General features: G+C 38.3%; 1 protein-coding gene across 2 annotated transcripts in view; it reads left to right on the top strand.

Annotated features, from left to right (window-relative positions):
• Positions 1-19,237, top strand: part of ccser1 (coiled-coil serine-rich protein 1) — a 103,947-nt gene that overhangs the window by 35,811 nt on the left and 48,899 nt on the right. For both annotated transcript variants that reach the window (XM_063897629.1, XM_063897628.1), the window contains exons 7-9: positions 1,416-1,590; positions 6,429-6,506; positions 15,252-15,329. In XM_063897629.1, coding sequence (XP_063753699.1) covers positions 1,416-1,590; positions 6,429-6,506; positions 15,252-15,329 — 331 coding nt within the window. The remainder of the gene's footprint in view (positions 1-1,415; positions 1,591-6,428; positions 6,507-15,251; positions 15,330-19,237) is intronic.

Below are 19,237 nucleotides of genomic sequence, written 5' to 3'. Positions count from 1 at the left end.
ACACACACACACACACACACACACACACACACACACACACACACACACACACACACACACACACACACACACACACACACACACACACACACACACACACACATCGTCGCAGTCAGCTTTTCAGTATTATTGCATGCAGACATACAATAATACAAAACACAATATTAAGAATCCTCTAAGAAATGAGGAGGACACTCAGGGAAGATCACACAGCCGTGATGGGCTTTAATGAATAATCAAAGCTCTTGACAAAGAAGTCTCCTTTTGAGTTGATAATGATGGTGGGACGCAGAATAAGAACATGGACTTGTGTGCTTTTGGCTCCTTTCATCTATGAATGCATTAGTGATTGTGTGTCTGCACATGCAGGCATTTATGTGCTTTTATTTTGTCGGTTTGTGTGCTTTGTTATACCCTTATGATGTCAGTTTTATATCATTCTCAAACTAGGGTCGGCAATGTGTTTTAGAAGAACATCTTGTGTTATATTTGTTCAAAACCTTTGACATCCAACGTATATACACAATAGACGTGTTTGTTTTTTACATTCATAATTATAATTAATGATAATTTTAGAGGATTGGTTTTGGAGGGAGGCCTGAAGGGACAGGCTGTTCGTGTTGGCAGTTATCTTGCTATACTTAGCGAAAGCCATTACTGTTAGCTTCTTTTATTGGAAAACAATTAGGCAGTGTTTTTTGGTTGGATCTTTTTAAAAATCTCTCTTTCTCTTGATGGTTTCTCCAATGTTACTTACTCAATCTTTAAAACAGACTTATTATAGAAATGAGTGTTCTCTAAAATGGAGCCCTAATGGTGGAGCAGTGTATGTTGCAGGTCTTGCTCTCTATCTGACCTTTTGCTCCCCCCGTCTTTTCTCTCACCTCCATATGAATGTTTTTTCTGTATTTGAAGCTACTTTGTGTGTGTGTTTCCCAAAACGTAACCATAGGGGTTTCATGAAAAGGTAAAAAGTGTGAAAAATGAATCCATCTAAGGATTGAATAATAAAGGAAATTATCATTGGGATAGAAAGCACTCACAATATATTCATTGTTGAGGATTTCCATTATCAGGATAATCATGAATACCCCCACATGTGTGAGAATAAGGTATAATTTACTGTATAATTGTCACACGTGTTCCACATCCATATAAGTTATTGTCAAGACCATGTTTGCGCCATTTTTGTAGCTGCAAAAGTTTTGGGAAACAAAATTACGGAAGTCGATATATTGACCATACTGTGTTATGTATCATCTTCCACCGGTAACGACCAAAGGCTAGGACAAGATCCCACAGGCTGCCTGTGGAAAGTGGTGCAGACAGACCAATGATCAGGTTTTCAAACTCACTAATTTTCACATTTCATCTCTTTATTTCTCCCTCCTCCCTATGCTCTACCTCAACCCCAGAGAGCCCTGCCGTCCGACCAGCCTGCTGCCTGCTGACTGGAGCTCTGGGCTGGGATTGGGAAGGGAAGATGAGCCATTACCTCCAGGTCTTGAGACCCTTCCACTCCGACTGATGCAGCAGGACTGCACTGCTGTCAAAACCCTGCTTTTAAGACTGAGACGGACACTGCAGGAGGTGGGATATGCACATGCACACACAGACACAAGCTTACAGACCCTTTTTAATGTGGCTTTATATACTTGGATTAAGACATTGACTGTCACAAAGAACAAAAATCCCTAGGATAGAAGTTGAAATTCATTATAATCCCCCTTGAACCACATTAAAAGACCTCTTTTGATAAATGTATATACATATTAAATTGTTTTAAAACCAGCAAGGGTGAGGGGTTAGCAAATAATGAGGCAAGTGGCATTTCAAACTAAAACATTCCTCCCTCTCTGTTTTAATACGCTCTATTTCAGCTCCATGAAATCATCTCAGGGTGGAAGCTTTTCTGCCTTTGTCCCTATAATCACTTTGTTTTGTTAAATTAAGCAGATTCGACATTTGGAGGAGAAAACTTAAAGGCTTACAGTCTTTGAGCGTTTGCCATCATGTCTTTATTTTCACACACACATGCTCGAACACACACGCACACACTCCACACACAAATCCTCCTATTTCAGAGTATCTCTCTGGTCTTTAAATGCTTTGGTCTGCTTAGAGCTAAAGTTCTACCTCACGCTATCGGGCCATCTCATTGCGAATGTCGCGTGAAACCAGGGATATTACACTCTACCATTATTGATGTGATAAGCTGTAATGGTCACTTAGTAAAGCACTGGCACGTTGCAATAGCTGCACAAGGTTTAACTGTAAAATCCAGGGAGCCATATTGATAGCACTGTGCAGTCATTCAGTCTGTTTACTCTGGGAGTTCTTTACAACAATGGAAATGGGAAAGAATAATATTACAGGGTTTTTTTTCTTCCATTGTGATTATTTTTGAAGAACATAAATGTGTTCTTTACGTGATTGGCATTTCATATTTAGGGTAATTGCAATTTGCACAGAGCTTGACTTGGGGCACATTGTCAGTCATTATGATGAAACATTCAATCAACTGCTGATTGCAAATTCCATATTTAGTTTGAGTTTGCGCCAGTCCAAAATGATAATTACACTCATTTTGAAAATGGTTGAGGCATAAACAATTGTTTAACGTTTTTTCTTTAGCTTCAATAGAACTTCTTCTACACGTTGTCATTGTAAATGTTAGGTATATTAACCTACAAAAAGGGATGTTAGTAGTTGTACCATATGCTCAGGAAGTTGGGCTGAAAAATTAGCCATTAGTAATTTCTGGCTGCTGTTCTCTTACAATGTGACTGGTGAATGACCCTTACCAATACATAAATATTATATGGACCCACATTCAAAAATACAAATACACAAAAAGACATATAAAAGGGTGACCAGACCTTCCCTAATACCCCTCCATTAGTACCTGGAGCTAAGATCAAAGCTAGCTGTGAGGGCCTCTCTGAGAATTAGAGTCCTTAGGCTTATGTATGACTTTCTCCGTTCCTCTTCACTTTTCATCTCTCTGTTTTTTCCTCCCAGAACCACTGTGAGAGAGGCATGAGACACGAAAAAGATATGATAATAATTAGTGGAGAGTGACTGCAGTGGTTATGGGGAGACTAAAGGGAGTGTACGAGAGAGCGGGAGAGGTTACACAGCAGCAGAACATGAATATAAAAGAGGAGACACTTTTGCGCTCTTTGCTTGCTCTGTGGCGTCATTAACTTGCAAATGTTGTTACCGTCCATCAACAGATGTAATCCATTCTTCAGCAAGGGGAAGGTGATTTGGCATGTCTGTATGCTTTGCATTTTATTTGCTTGACCTTCTGGTATTGAGCCTGTTCTTTTCTTTGGGTAACCTTAACTTCTCTTCTCTTCTCTTCTCTTCCCTCTGATGGCATCCAACACACAGGTCAACTTTATATGTCCCACATGATACAGTGCTGTTCCAGTCCAGTCATTATTATAACCAAAAACTTCTGGGCTATGCTTTCCAAGAGGAAGACATTTGTAATAATGACTGGTGTAGTGAAAACTAACAATTATGAACCGAGCCGTCCACTTTTTATGTCATTGTCCCAGATGTTCCCCATCTGTTATACTCTTTTTCAGCGATTACTGCAGCATAGACTGTTTTTATATCATACCAATATCAACCTTATAATGAACAAAAAGAAAAAAAATGCAATATCTATCAGAATCATGAGAAGTCACATTGTCACTCTCTCACAATTGTAGGTGTCACACACATACAATTACATTGTTTTAAACAATAAAGTAGAATAATTGGTAAATGGTTATGATTGTGCAGCAGTTTTTGCAAACTTCATACATCATCCAGATGTAGGCGATATATAGTGCCTCGAGCTAGCCTGCACATCAGACTTTTTAATTAATTAAGTGTTGTTGCCAACTGAGAGAGAACATGCTTAATTAAGCCAACAAAAAGTACAGTTATATTAGCCAGCTTTATGAACAAGGAAGTCTAATATAACTCAACAGTTGGAGCAGAAGGACCTGTGAATAAAATGATACAAAATCATGCAACATGACATGCCAGCTTCTTAGTAGCTTTCAAAAAGGAAGGAAGGAAACCATTAAACTCATTGTCCAAAGTTAAAGTTGGACTGAGGAACTTTTTTGAATCTCTCCCTTTCTTCTGTAACAAAGGCTTGAAAATGCCCCAACAGTATTTGCTCCATATTTGTTGGATTAGCATATTTAAAACGTCTCTACAGACTCAATCCATACTCAAAGTTGTTTTTCTCTCAGCAGTTTATCCTGTTGGCTGCACAGAAATACATTTCTGAAAGGCCGCTGTCAATGTGTGCCATTATGTCACCCTACACAATGATCCCTATTTGTCAATGTCAGCAAAGGAATCTAGAAAGACTGTGACATCCTATTTGTTATTGCATGTTCTTGCAGTCTTTGAGGGCAATTGGTATGTGTTTTTTTTTTGTTGCAATATCCGCACATGCACTGCCAGGCCTTGTTAGCCTGTGCTTCTGCAGCCCCTCCATCCATCCCAGTGACCCTTACCCCCAAGCAGCTGTTTGCCTTGTGGCAGCAGCTTATTATTCCTGCCTCCACCAAATCTTGTAATGATAGATGTTGGTATGATAAAGTGTATTTGAAAAAGCTGTTGTTTATTTCATATAAGGCAGTTGCATTCATCTCTGAAGCCATTTTGACACCAGCTTTATGAAAAATCAAAAAAGCTAAATAAATAAATAACAACAAGTAAAAGTACGTTAGCTATGCAGGTGCTGATATTTCAAATTTAAAACACTCTTCTGTTTTTCAAAGAACCCAATATATCAAATTGCTGTATGTTTTTAAAGATGCTGCCTTCAGACAAAAAGGCCAAATGTCAATGAGAGAAAGTGGGAATAATTGGACTGTGAGGTTTTTTGTTGGATTTTCATTTTGTGATTCAATTGATTTGTGAATTTGATTAAAGGGGTGTATCAAACTAAAAAACCTGCTTTCCTTTCTAGAGCCATTCATCATTTTTAGACATTTAACTTCTAGGTGCAAGTCATTAAATCCAGAGCTCCCAGGCAGCTTTCCTCATTCTCTAATCTGAAAAGATTTTTACTGAACCACATCTAATTGTGAGGACAGTTGTGTGTTACGGCCTGTGGGACAGAGGTGACCTTAAAGAGAGTGTGTGTGTGTGTGTGTGTGTGTGTGTGTGTGTGTGTTATAAAGAGAGAGAGAGGGACAGAGAGTGTTTGGGTGTCAGTGACTGTGCGCCTGTCTCTCTGCATGGGGAAAGGCATTGATCACCGATGACACATTGAGGGCCTGCCGCCATAGCGCACCTATAATTCTGATAGGGAGGTATGCTTCTTTAAAAGGTCAGCCAAACCAATAAACCATCAAGTTTATGCTGTGCAAAGATTTGGTCCCTGGAGTTTTTCAGAGCTACCTTCAAAACCTGAAACTAGGCCAAAACATACACAAACAAAAAGATTTTAGCCAAAGAAGCATCTTTTGTTGGATGCGACTCTTCAACAACAGAGGGGCCGGTTTGCATATAAATCTGCAAGAAGGCAGCCAAAGAAAAGGAATAAGACCTTTCCTGAAGTATGGAGGTTCGAAAACACGTTAGGCTCATTCTTAACTTTACCTTTTCTCATTCTTTGTCACATCTTTGTCAAATGTCCTCTCGTATCCTTCTTGTGAGTGCTTTCATGTCATCACCATGCTGCATTACATCAATATCAGCAGTCCTGCCTGAAGATATGACTTTATCTTCTCCAGCTTCACCATCTGTCCTATCATAAGCCCCCACAGGTGACATTTAGACCACCGTCTGCTCTCTTTAAGGACTATGTGTCTGCGTACATGTGACAGCTCGTGCACCCTTTGTCACATGAATGTGTGCGGTGTCTGTGTGTGTGTATGTTCAGAATTCCCTCTAGCTGCCCCTGCCCTCTGCCCTCCAGACACCTGTGTGGAGAAGCAGAGCCAAAATGAGTCTCATCACAGCTGGCGTTAAAAACATGGATTATTTAGAAACTTGGTGACAAAAGTCACAACAGGGATGGGTAGGACCAATTGTCTAACATTTTCAGGAACAAAAGGTGCTTCATAGATTAAGGGACTAGATTTATTATTTCCCTGCAGATATTCTGTTGAAAATAACTACTACACTGAGGTTGTAGTATGCTGTAGCTTGAATGAGCACCTATCCTGGTGGAGCTTGTATATTTAACATCTCTCTTTCTTCTTATTGAATGAGTAGCCAGACTTATTTGTGTAATGCTTATCAACAACATTTAGTTGGAGGTATTGAAAGTGAAAATACTTGCACATACCTTTATCTTGTTACAAACAATATTAACTGTTCATTCTGTGCAGATCACATTTGGATCAGTGTATCTAAAAAACCTCATCTTCATGTAATTGTTGTATTTATGTTTTTGTCTTTTTCAGAGCACAGAGACAAGTCCTGCAAGCAGCCTCCAGTCTCTACCCATAAGCCCTTGCAGTGAAAAGTCCCTTCCATTTAAGGTAACCATTGTATGTTGCTTTAGGCATATGAACAATACCTCATTTGTAGGAGTATGTTTAAGATAAAAAGGAGAGAGGCTTACTGACTACTAACTACTGGTTCAAGCTGACTTTTCCCCAATAATCATTGGAATCTGTTAACAAGTTTGAGTGTAAGCAACACCCGCACTTATCCTAATATCTCTGAAGTATGAGAACGCGTAAATAAACTATTAAAGCTGGCGGATATACAGATTAAGCCTGCATTTAGGCTTAATGGTTTAGGTTTAGGAATTGGTTTGGTGGTCCCAAACCAATTCTTTGGTAATAAATACATGCTGCAAAACACACACCATATTGTCTTCTTTTTTTACTCCTCCACATCTACGAAAAACCACATTGTAGCCAGGTTATTGACTTGTGAAGAGCATAACACTTAATGTGGGTTGAAACATGAATTAAGTGTCTAATAACTTTCTCCTAAGTTGAATATTGAACAAAAACATACATACATTTTTTTTATACAGAGACAGCAGTTTTGTGGCGCTCTGTAGTTGTGTATTTAGGTAGCCAAAAATGAAACTACACACATTTACTCATACACTAATCAAATATGTAAAGCCTGTTAGTTTCATTAAAAGAACACAGCAGTCGGTCTCTGATCAAAAATAGGAACAGAATCCTCTTTTGATCCGTGTGTCTCCTTCAGTTTTTCCCTCATCAGAACGATTAACAGCCTTTTATCCACATTAGCTTATAATGAATCACAAAAAGTTCAAATAGCGAGGAATAGGAGTAAGACGGAGAGGAAGAAGAAGAGAGAAAAATAAAGAAGCGAAAAGCATAAGAGAGGTGAGGATACATGATCTGAGAAAGGGGCAAAGTGCTTTGCTTGCCTTGACAGGCCCAAGACCCCCCTCTGTCAACCTAGTCTATCAGCACTGTGTGATCTAGATACGATTTATTAACGCAGGGTGTGTGTGTGTCTGTGTGTGGGTGAGTGTGTGCGTGTTTGCGCATGTGACTGTGTGTATGTGTGTGTGCGCAAGATTTAGATTTACCAAGGGAGAGCTTTTGTCAAGCTTCTTTCTGGGATTTAGTTGGATGGCAGCATAGTTCTTGTTAGACTGAAGAGAGAAGCAGAAGGGGCAAGCCTTTTCAACCCCGTCTGCTGCTTTTTTAACCCCTTCTTTCACATATGGGGACATACAGAATAAAAACACCTCTTTTAAAATGCAACCACAAGGTAAGGCCTTATTCCCTTACACAGTGCCACTTTAGTCGTGTTTGTGTGTGTGAGAGGGTGGTTGCTTGTGTGAGTACATGCCCTCTTTATTGACCTACATGGAGTATCAGTGGCAGCTCGAGGATAAGGAACACTTCAAAATCTAGGGTGGGAGCCAGCATGAAGAAAGCTGGCCTGGCTGAAACTTCTAGGGTCTTTGCTCTGTCTCTCAACTATCTCGTATGGAAACATGGGAAAGTTTAATCAGAAAAGTTACAGACATATCTGGGTATATCTTTTAATGTCATTTAAACAGTCCAAGCCTCTATTATAAAGACTGGACTTGAAACCAACAAATAATTGCAATAATGTTATAATGTAATACACTAAAAAAAAACTTGGTTAGGGAGAAAGAACATTTTAACAACAGGTTTGATTTAAAAATTGATTGTATTTTTCCAAATTGAGAGGAGTTGAAGTACAGGCAGTAGCTTCAACAATAACAGCGACAGGACTAAAAAAGGTTAGGTAGGAGACTTTCAGAGGTAGTGGAAGTCTGTTCGATGTATATATAGCAGAGAGTGAGTAAGCAGGTGGGAGGCAAAGGCTAACCCTTTGTCAGCGCTGTAGGCATCGGAAAGAAAACACAACGATGGAGTTGGCATATTGCATGAGGGGAATATAAGGAAACTGTTGCAATGCTGACTATTTTACATTGTTCTACTTGATTGTAAGATAGGTTCAGGAGCGTGGGGCTAAGGGAGTAAGGATTCAGGGAAAAATGTGAAAGCTATAGTTCAAGTTCATACAAAGGGAATGCATTTAGTTTGAAGATATTAAGATGGATACATTTTATAGGAGAAATGTAATATAGGAGTGCAAAAAATGCAGGTGAGAGAGAGGAAGCAATTGAGGGAGCATGAAAGAGAAAGGGATGGGAGGGTAACAAGAAACAGAAGGTTTGAGGGAGGGGCGAGAAGAGGAAAAGTTATCCTGGCGCTCAAGAAAACGACTGTGGGTGTAAAAATAATCCAGAGTAGCCACCTGAGAGACTGAAGTGTCACAGTGCAACCCAGTTTAATTTAGGCTCAACGCATATGACATGATTTTAAACAGATTTTGTCCCAGTTAAAGTGTTCTACTGTATTTTAAAAGACTGAGGTAAAAATAATGAATAGATTAGTTACAAGAGGTGTATTCAGACCACCTGAGATTAGAAAAGAGCAACGCTAGGATAGCACATTTTGTAGTTAATTCATTGACTCTTGTGTATGTTCACCTTGTGTTAGCAGACATGAGGAACTTCTTTTTATAGTCCAACATGTATCATTGTGTCAAATACTGCATAATTAGAAATGAATAATATATAATTGTAATGACTGCCAATTTATAATTACAGACTGTTCCCCACACATAGGCCAGGGAGGGTTGCAAAAAGACTCATACAAGTCTCATAGGCACATACACTATACACAAAACAAACTTATGCAACAGGCAATAGTAAACACATACCCATAAAGATCTCACTGCTTTGAGATCTGTTACTTTTGCAGCAAATTCATATATGTTGTCGAATTCAGTCTACAACAAAATAATTATCCGTGCCTCGTTAGGACAAATACAAATATTGATAAAGTCGGGTGCTAACACAGTTATTTGTTTTTATATAACATTCATTACTCACCAGTATTCCTTTGATTTCAATGCAGTTCTGTTATATAATGCATTGCTGAAGAGCCTTAATGGACAGAATAGGACGTATAATCAGTGACTACAGGCATGTCTCCTCTCTATGATGCATAAATATTATGTTATATTTATGCATAAGGTACAGACACAGGTTATACATACTGTTCAGTAAAACATAGTTCTCCTATGTGGAAAACACATTATAGACAACGCATTTTGTGGTTCTGAATCTATTAACTATATTAAATGACATTTTAGAAAAAGTTGGAGAGCAAAACAGCCGATCAGTCTCGTCTGTTTCTCTTTTTCCTGGTAACATTCCTGGTAACCCCTTCACAACACAAGTTCCTGCCCATTGTCTGGGCCTCACACTACAGGCTAGGATGACCAGTTTCTCACACACACTGTCCCCCTGAGAGAGAGAATTCTTGGGAGTTGCCGTCCTGAATGATTTATTTACTGTTTTGACATGAATTATTTTCCAGAGATTAAATGAAAAACTATTAATATGAAATTTGAATAAGGATTTTGAGTCTTAACAGAATCATTATGTTCATATCCTAAAAGGTTATTTCCGTCTGGGACAAATGATACTTTGTGACTTTTGTTTTAAAATGAAGATTAAATCGTACTACCCTACCTACCTCATCTTAAGACTGAACAGCTGTGTTTAGTGTGTGCTTTGGAGTGTCAGCTAAAAAAATGTAATGTAAACAAATTCTGGAGGAACCTTCCATGACACCTGCTGATAAGAGGAAGGCAGAAATATGGAGTGAGCAGTTACTACAGAAACATATTCAAGAGACTGAAGCAACAGCTAACAATAAAACACATTGACAGCAACATGTCCTTACAACAACAATAATGATTCCAGAGGAAGAGTCTTAATGAAATCAGAACACACAGACAATTATTCTTAGTCAAAATACTTGAGAAATATATCTGAAGTCGGAGTGGTTGTTAGATCAAAGCAGTAGTTACAGTCTGTCTCGTGTTTCATTACCTTTGATTTGTCTGTGGGTTCCTGTCTCAGCAACATGAAATACAGTACAAGTACAGTATTTCACTGCATTTGATTAGCCTCATTTTCATAACATCTTATGCTATATTTAATATGTGTCAGTGGTAGTTCCAGCTCAGGGGGTATTGCTGTATTTTAAGGACATCTAGGCAGGTGACAAATCTCTCTTCTATTTCAAACAACATAAATATTACAGGAGTGGTGTGACAGGTTTCCTAACTCTCTGTGCGAGGTGTCAGCTTTACTGCCTGTTGAGGTGCTTCAGACAGCTGGAGTACCTATAGCATCACATGAGTGCATGCTGTTCGTCACACACAACATGTCTTTTGGTTTATACAGGATAGTTACAGCAAAAAAGCTTGTCATGTACACATGTGTCCAAGAATGTTCAAAGCTGCTGTTTCACAGTTTACTTAAATAAATGGTGGCCCTGTGTTTAAGGTTTATACTGACAACAGAGGCAATTCATATAGACTCATATAGGTTACTGTTTTAATTGTAAATTCTTGAAGGTATGTTATTGTATCTGTTTATCAGCTGATTACTTTTTCATCACCTCCGCTCTCTTTTTTTTTCTACACTGCATGCCTTGCGTTCTTCTATCAGTGTGAATAAATAGTGTACTGATAAAGTCATAATTAAAGTCAGTCAGACTGAAAATTGATAAGCACAGAAGGGAAGAAGTGAGGAATGAAGATGGAGACATATATTTTAAACCAGATGGGGCAACTTCATGCTCGGGAGCTTTGTACATTTATTGTTTTTTATTCGTTTGTCTTGCGGGTTTCGTTTTTTTGCTCAATTCTTTTACAAGACATTACCCATCCTGTGTTAGCACACAATCATTGCTTTGTGTTGTTATTGGTTGCTGATAGAAACCACCTCCCTTTGGGGCTAGACTATGTGGATATGGCTGAGACCTCTTATTGGGAGTTTAAAGCTCATCTTGTCAGGCATACCTTTATAGCTTACAATGGTGTTGAATAATTATTGCATCTTAAACACCTCGTCTTACTTGTCATCCTGTTGGAGTTGTTGAGCAGGTATTGGCAGGTCTGCTGGGTCTGCTGTTAGGCCAATATGTAGTGCCACTTATGGTTGATATGATTATATGTTTTACCTTCCTTCCTGCTCTTCAAGTCACAGTCAGTATAAACACAAAACAGCGAGAATGCGTTTGATCCTGCTGTTATTTCTTAAACCTCTTTCCCTAATTTTTTGAAATGGCCAATTTGTTTTCCAAATTGAAGGAAGAGGGATGTTGAAATGATATATATATACAATCACTTTTCTTGTGTCTTCCTCAAACATTTTTTAACAAATTGAATAATTTCTGCTAACAGGGGAAATGCAATTCATATCCATACCCTCTTCAATTTGCTGCTGATTGCAAACATAAAGTGGCCTCAACCTCTGTACAAAATCCCATAAAGTGGATACAGTCCAATGATTTTGATCAGATTTATCACCACTGAGGCCATTCCAATCACATCAGAAATACATTGGCATGCTCTACAGGCTTTTCCATTCAATTCAGCCATAACATTTGGTTTGAATTATACCTGATGGGTGACTAAATGTTGGGCTTCTTTTCAGCAAGCTGAAAAAAGTTTTCTAATTTTAGTTTTAGGTTTGCTAATGCCCTTTCATATTTTAATGATTTTTGTAGGATATTACATCGTAAGGGTGCTCAGTATTAAGTATTGACAAAGTAAGTAACATTTTCATTAATTGTATGTCATCACACATATAGTTGAGGTTCATTAGATCTCTCTTTCATATCCATCTGTTTTCCACTCACTGCTTAAACCCATCGGCGGTTCTTTCTGTCTATTTGTACTCTTGAGGTCATGTCTGACCTGTAAGCAAATAATTAAAGGGATTTAGTCATACACATGAACATTCAAAATACAACTACTTATATACATGCAGTGACACACGCACACACACACACACACACACACACACACACACACACACACACACACACACACACACACACACACACACACACACACACACACACACACACACACACACACACACACACACACACACACACACACACTGTGCTGTTGTAGCCAGACAGTTCATTTGGAACAGTCTTCAGTCCCTTTTGGCTGAGATTAATAGAAGAGGGGACTAATGTAGTAATTATCACAGCAAGTAAATGGCTTTTCAGTCCCATTGGCATTTCATATTAGTATATTTATGCTGTCCTAGCATTTTGAAAAAGATATCCTTATTATCTCTCAAATCTGGCACCTATCTGAAGCCAGGAGTCCACTTTGATTGAAACGGTTTTGGTTTTCAATTTCCTAGTGGGAAAGGTTGTCTTTAATAGGTTTTATCAACAAAAGAACTGACTTTGTCCTCCCTGACCTATATCTTGTGATTTTGTGAAGCTGCCACACATACCTCAACATAAATTAGACCTGTTATCTCAGGAAGTCAGAAAACAAAACCCATCAAAACTTTCTGAGACGATTGCATAGTGTAAGTCACCACCAACAGACTGCAGCAAACACGGTCCATACTGCTTGCTGCAGTAGCACCAACCTTTCATCTCATAATACGGAAGTGTTGATTTGATCAAAACCATAAATCAATGAATTATGTTTTAATATGTTAAGCCATTGGTCCCTTAATTTGATTTATCTGGATCCATGCATTTCTAAATTAGATTATTTAAATCATTACGAATCACTTTTACATAGTGCATAAAAATACAACTTTGCTCGTCTCACAAAGGCACTACAGCATGAAAGGTACATGAAACACTGTTGCCTTCGGAAGAAGTTATACACCTTATTTTACATGCTTATCCCATTTTAACCATCAAGTCAAACCCACTTGACTATAAAAGAAAACATTACTTTTAACTATCGAACATTAACAGATTCTTTCTATTTTGCATAATAAGATACTGGTCTTTTACCTTCAAGACATTATAAAGCACTCAACACTTGAGGACAATTGACTGGAACTAAATGAGCCTCCTCCACACTCAACAAGTGTTTTTATCATCAGCCATTATAATCATTTTGTATGATTCTTTATGAAGTTATTTTTGACTCAGCGAAAGGCTAGCTGTGTGTTTTTATCATGAGGTCATTTAAAGGACGCCGTCGTAGCTATACGGTTCCCTGTGGTCTCCCTTTGACTCTGTGTCTGTCCTTTAGCTAGATGGCTCCCCACGGTCTCTGACCATCATGCTCAGCCTCAGGCCCTCTCTGTCCTCTCCTTCTCTTGGTAACTGTCCCCCTTTCCTCTCGTTTCCCCCTCATTTTCCTCCTGTTATCTTGCCCCTCTTTATGTCCCCTGCCTTTATGTCCTTGAAGTGGTAATGGCCTTCTATCCTTTTGTTCTTTTTATTTTATTGCTCCTTCTCTCACACTCTCTTATTCTTTTCCTTCCCTCTTATTTTACTTGTTTCCTCGGTTCTTCTCAGTTTCACCCTGTGTACATCTTAGCCTCCTCACCATATTCAAATTGAGTTTAATATTTTAATCAAAACTGCTAGGTCTGTAGCACAGCTCGATTTTTTTTTCAACCTCGCCATGAGTCAGAGTGTAGCCTGAGATGCTCTGGCAGCTCTCTCTTGGCTGTTTTCACTTTATCAACTTTGAAACACAAGTCATGTCAAATAGATGTGCTAGGGGAACTTAATTTGTGCATTGGATAAACTCTTTGCAGCACAATTATATTTCAAATATTATTATGGAGCCAAACAACATATACATACATTTGTGCCAGTGCTCATTTATATGAAAGAAATGATTATATTGATGTACATTAACAGATGAAATGGAGATGAAATAACAGATATAGGATTGTATTTCGCAACTGCAACGCAATCAAAATAAGAATATAAATTAAATAAAAAATGAAAAAGAGAATATAAATGTTTCTAAGAAAGGAGACATAAATAAATCTAAATCTAATGACAATTCAGATCATGCAGTCTGTGAAAATTGACTAGTACCTGTATCTCCTTCCTTAGTCTTCCTTATCTCCTTTCCTTTATTCTTCTTACACTCATTAAGTCAAAAGTGAAACAGTTTATAGCAGGTATATGCTCAGGATCTTTTATTCCCGATGAAATGAAAGCGCCAAATCTTATTATTTTGTGGGAGTGTGTCCTTTCAAGATGTAGCACAATTATAGTCATAAACATCAACTCATTTCATAATTCTAATTTCATAATGACATTATTTATAATATTGTTGCTTTGTAACTGTTGTTTTGAAAGGTGCCATAAGAATAAAGTTTATGAGTTTTATTATTCTCCTCCTCTCCTGTCTCCTGTCTCCTCCTCTCCTGTCTCCTCCTCTCCTGTCTCCTCCTCTCCTGTCTCCTGTCTCCTGTCTCCTGTCTCCTGTCTCCTGTCTCCTATATCCTGTCCTGTTGCTGCTCTCCATCTTCCCCACAGCAATGTCCCCTTACAACACAAGGTCATACTGAAGTACTGTGCGCTCTGGGGTGCCGCCATAGGACACATCAAGTTTATCACAGACACGTAGAGAGAAGAGAAGATCACAATGCCTGCTGCATACGTGACAACTTTATGACACGTAGCCACGCACTAGCAAGACCAGCAACCAACACCCTCATAAATGCACATAAAACACTTGCAAAACCAACGTTAACTTTTATGGGGACAGCCAAAGAAACACACACACACACACACAGGCAGAAACACATTTTGTATGTTGTCATCCTCTTAGGCTCTATGTATTGCTTTTGCGGGAATATGGACCCTTAGATAAATCACTGCTGTCTGCAGTGTCCTAAGTAATGTGTAACATGGTGTGTTGTTGCTTGTGTTTAGGATCCCAGCAGAGAGGGGGCCTTGCTGCAACAACTGAGAGAGAAAGATGAACTGATCCTCAGACTCCACAGTGAACTGGTAAGACCCACTATCAAGCAAAGACACAGTATAATAATAACAGGCAGGTTTGTGTTCAATTCAATTGTGGGAAAACAAAATAAACCATTATCAGCATTTTTGTGATGTCTGACTAACTTTGCTCCTTGTATAAATCATTTTGGGTCTTTTCTTTTTTCTTCTCAATATGTTGTATAAGTTACAAGTTGAGACAATACCAACATATTTTATGGACATCAGTTTTTTAAACCTTAACAAAATATTAGGCAGATCTTCATCTAACCTTTTCTGGAGTATTGTGACATGTTTCTATGTCTACGTTCATAATTGGAATCCAAACCAAGAACAAAGTTATATGGATTTAAAAGTATGTCTTTCTTTTTATGAAACTTGAAACTTGCACTTTGAACTGACGACCAAAAAGACTGTTAGTGCCACTGCAAATGTTACATTTCCAGCATAATGAAGAGCACATAGGATCATACTTACAGCGAATAGCTGGGGTGACATGCAGACTGTGAATAACATTGTATTGGGTCTCCTTAGATTTGTTAGAACATGCTATCTATTTTGCATTCTTTTTTTAAAAGATATTTTTGGGGGGCTTTTTGCCTTTAATCGGATAGGACAGTGGAGAGTGACAGGAAAGTGGGAGAGAGATCCGGAAAGGACCACGGGTCGGGAATCGAACCCGGGTCGCCGGCGTACAGTGTAGGTGCCCCAGCCAGTTGCACGGTTATCACTGGACAGTATTCAGCAACATGCATGAGAGAAGAAGTTGACCAGACAGAAATACATATTTTGTGCTAATTTTTTGGGGAGTACTATTAAGAGCTGAAAAGTGATTTGAATTTGAAATGCATCATTAGTCATTTTTTAGTTAGTAGTTTGGTTAAAACCTGACCCCGATGAGTTCAAGGGATTTTTACCAAATACAAAAGAAGTGACAGCTCCCTTTTTTCTGGCTCACATAAAACCAGAAGCTTTTTCCGAAGACAACAACTAGTAATATGTATACAGGCTGTGCACTAATGAGAAATAGAAAAATAATCCAATGAAGTAAAACGACTTTCCAAAATACTCTTTTTAAGACAAGCAACTCAAATATTGAGAAATGGAGTATCTATATTTAACTCTATGTCTGTCAGAGTTACTTTCTTTTCGTCTCTTTTCAAACTTTAAAATTAATAATTAAAATAGCTTGAATCTTTTTGAATTATTTGTTTTAGGGGTATAAATTAAAGACTAATTGCCTTTGAACCACACTATTTCATTCCCTTTTAAGCAAAAGAAAATAATTTTTATTTTGGAAAGGTTAATTTCAAAGAACTGGAAATGTTTACTTCAGTTAAAGAATTTGACAAACACTTTGTCAGTTTTCCTTTTGGTGTTCTGCTGTGTGAGAGTACATACAGCAGAGGGTGGAGTGACAGGAAGGAGAGAGCAAATGAATCTGTGAATAGTTCTTTAGTTGGCTCGAACACTGTCTGGCACGGCACCAGACGGCCCATCTTTTCCATCTTTGTTAATGTAAACTGCTTGTTCCCACCAAGCTTAATGTAATAGCAGAATTATAATTGGGACTCATGTCCAGCCAAAAGAGACGAATAATGTTCTGGACTATTACCCCTGAAGGCATGGATGGGAAACATGGACTCATTTCCATATTTAGATATTTAGGAAAAACAATGTATGCCTGGGAAATATAGGGGATTTAAATGCTTAATATATTGCGTTGTCTGTGTTTCTTTCCACTCTTTTGTTATCCCGATTGTTGTATCATCTGCAAATATTGTCCATAAGGCAAACGTTTATCATAATTTGTCATGTACACAATTTGTCAGCTGTTCTGCCAAAGCAATGTAATGCAGACATTATGCTAGGCCTTCGCATGGTAATGTGCCAGTATTATGGAGCTATTGTGGGAGAAGCCAGTCCAACACAGTGACTTGAGTTTAATTTGGTATTTGTACGTTTGATCACTTTCTGTCACTCGTATCTCTTTTTTTCTCCCTTAACAGTACTTATACTCCTCACTCTTCTGACAGTATGGGCTGTCTTCAGCACTGTTCACGGAATGAGAAGTTTATATCAACATTGAGCACATTTTTATTCAGCCCTCAGAATTACCTGTAGACTGAAACTGTCCCCCAGACAGCAACAGGTATAGGTAGTTTCCCCAGAAGACATTTTTGTCTTTTGTTCCCCCACTTTAGTTTTTCTCTTGTTAAATACTCACCCCAGAAAGGAGCTTTATTTGGTATATTGACACTGTTAAACAGTTCATGTAACACTCATTTCTCTATTCAAAATGAATGTCTACAGACAATGGATCATACTGTACACTTACACTAAAACACCTTTTTAATTGCAGTCAAAACATTCTTGTAGCTAGTTAAAGTGTTGACAAATTCAGTCTATGATGATCCAAAATGCATTTTACATTTAATTACAATTCCATATTGATTTGGGAGTCTCAGCTCCAAGGCTGTTCAATCCTACTTGAAGATACATTTTTTTAAAAATACATATAGTTTGATTTGAACAAGGATTTCACATTTCCTAAAACAGCAAGGCACTGTTTATTTTTGCATGCGTTACTAAAAGAGTATACACTGCATTTGTAATAGGGACTATTTCAAGCTTCACATTTGATGCAATACTTGGTATTTATAGTCTGGGGATGGTGTATGTGGCATAACATGAAAAAACAAAACAAGAGGTGATCATTATCATAGTTAGGAAGAGGCAAAGCAGCAGTGGGGCTCAACGATGTGTCTTTAATGTATTTTGGAAGTCCAGGACACTGAACTACTCTCAATACTCTTGATAATAACACAAATATAACATTGTACATGCCTTATCCAATTTGTATCCTAATTTTTATGCAGTTTTTTCTCTTCACTTTTCCCCCCTCCACATTAACACAAAGATCTATCAATCACTCTTTTGGCAACACAAAGCTTGTGAATATACAAACCCAAACGGATGGTAATCAGCCTTGAATGTGTGTGTGAGTGTGTTCATCTGTTTGGCACTCTGTCAGAGATGTTCTGGCTGGATTTGATTTCCAAACATGTACTGCTTTTATGTTTTTACGAGCAAAAGTGTGCCTATATGTGTTTCTGTATATATTGATCAATTGTCTAATGCAAGCCTGTATCCTTTCTGCATCCACAGCCTGACCTTATGTTTAACTACTCCGTTTGTCCTTGGAACAAAGGTTGTTCCGTCAATGCTTTAAATTCTAAGTTGTGCCATTGTAGGTTGGTGATGTCCTTGTGCGTATGTGAGAGAAGTGATATGTTGCTTGGCGCAGAGAAGTTAAAGTGCAGCATTTTGAAGGAAAGGGCAGCTCATAGCCAGCGCTCTCCTCGCTCTCCCTTCGTCTGTAAATCTGCCAGTGAAAACCTATTAATTATCTCCTAGAAGGACCTGCTGGCTGGCCATCACTAGCTGTCACTTTTTATGAGTTTTCTCCTCTCTCTGCTGTTGCATTTTGTTGAAGGACCGTGCTCCAACCGCAACATTTAGCTTTGAAAAGCCTCCTTTGCTTTTCATGTGGGCATGGGCATGACTAATGAAAACAGATCTTTTTTACCGCAATCTGTCAGCTTGCTTCTGCTGGATTTGAATAGGACTGTATGTTTTGGGTTTAAATATTTACTTTCTTTCATTTTTATTACTTTTAACCCTCCTTTACACCATGTCCAAATTTGGGTGGTTCATTTAAATCAAGGTGAACGCATTTCTCAGCATTTGATAATCCCTTCTACTTAATTTTTTTCCCGGCCCATGAGCAGCGAGCATGTCAGAATGTGTCATAAAATGCTCCTGGTGGAAAAAGTGCTGGGTTATTTTCCTTCAGGGGGTTCGCAACCTGTTTTTACTAAATAATCACACAGAGGTAGCAGATGAGTTGATGTGTT

Source organism: Eleginops maclovinus, chromosome 12 (assembly GCF_036324505.1).
Source record: "Eleginops maclovinus isolate JMC-PN-2008 ecotype Puerto Natales chromosome 12, JC_Emac_rtc_rv5, whole genome shotgun sequence".
Taxonomy (NCBI): Eukaryota; Metazoa; Chordata; class Actinopteri; order Perciformes; family Eleginopidae; genus Eleginops; species Eleginops maclovinus.
This window is presented reverse-complemented; position numbering and strand designations above follow the sequence as displayed.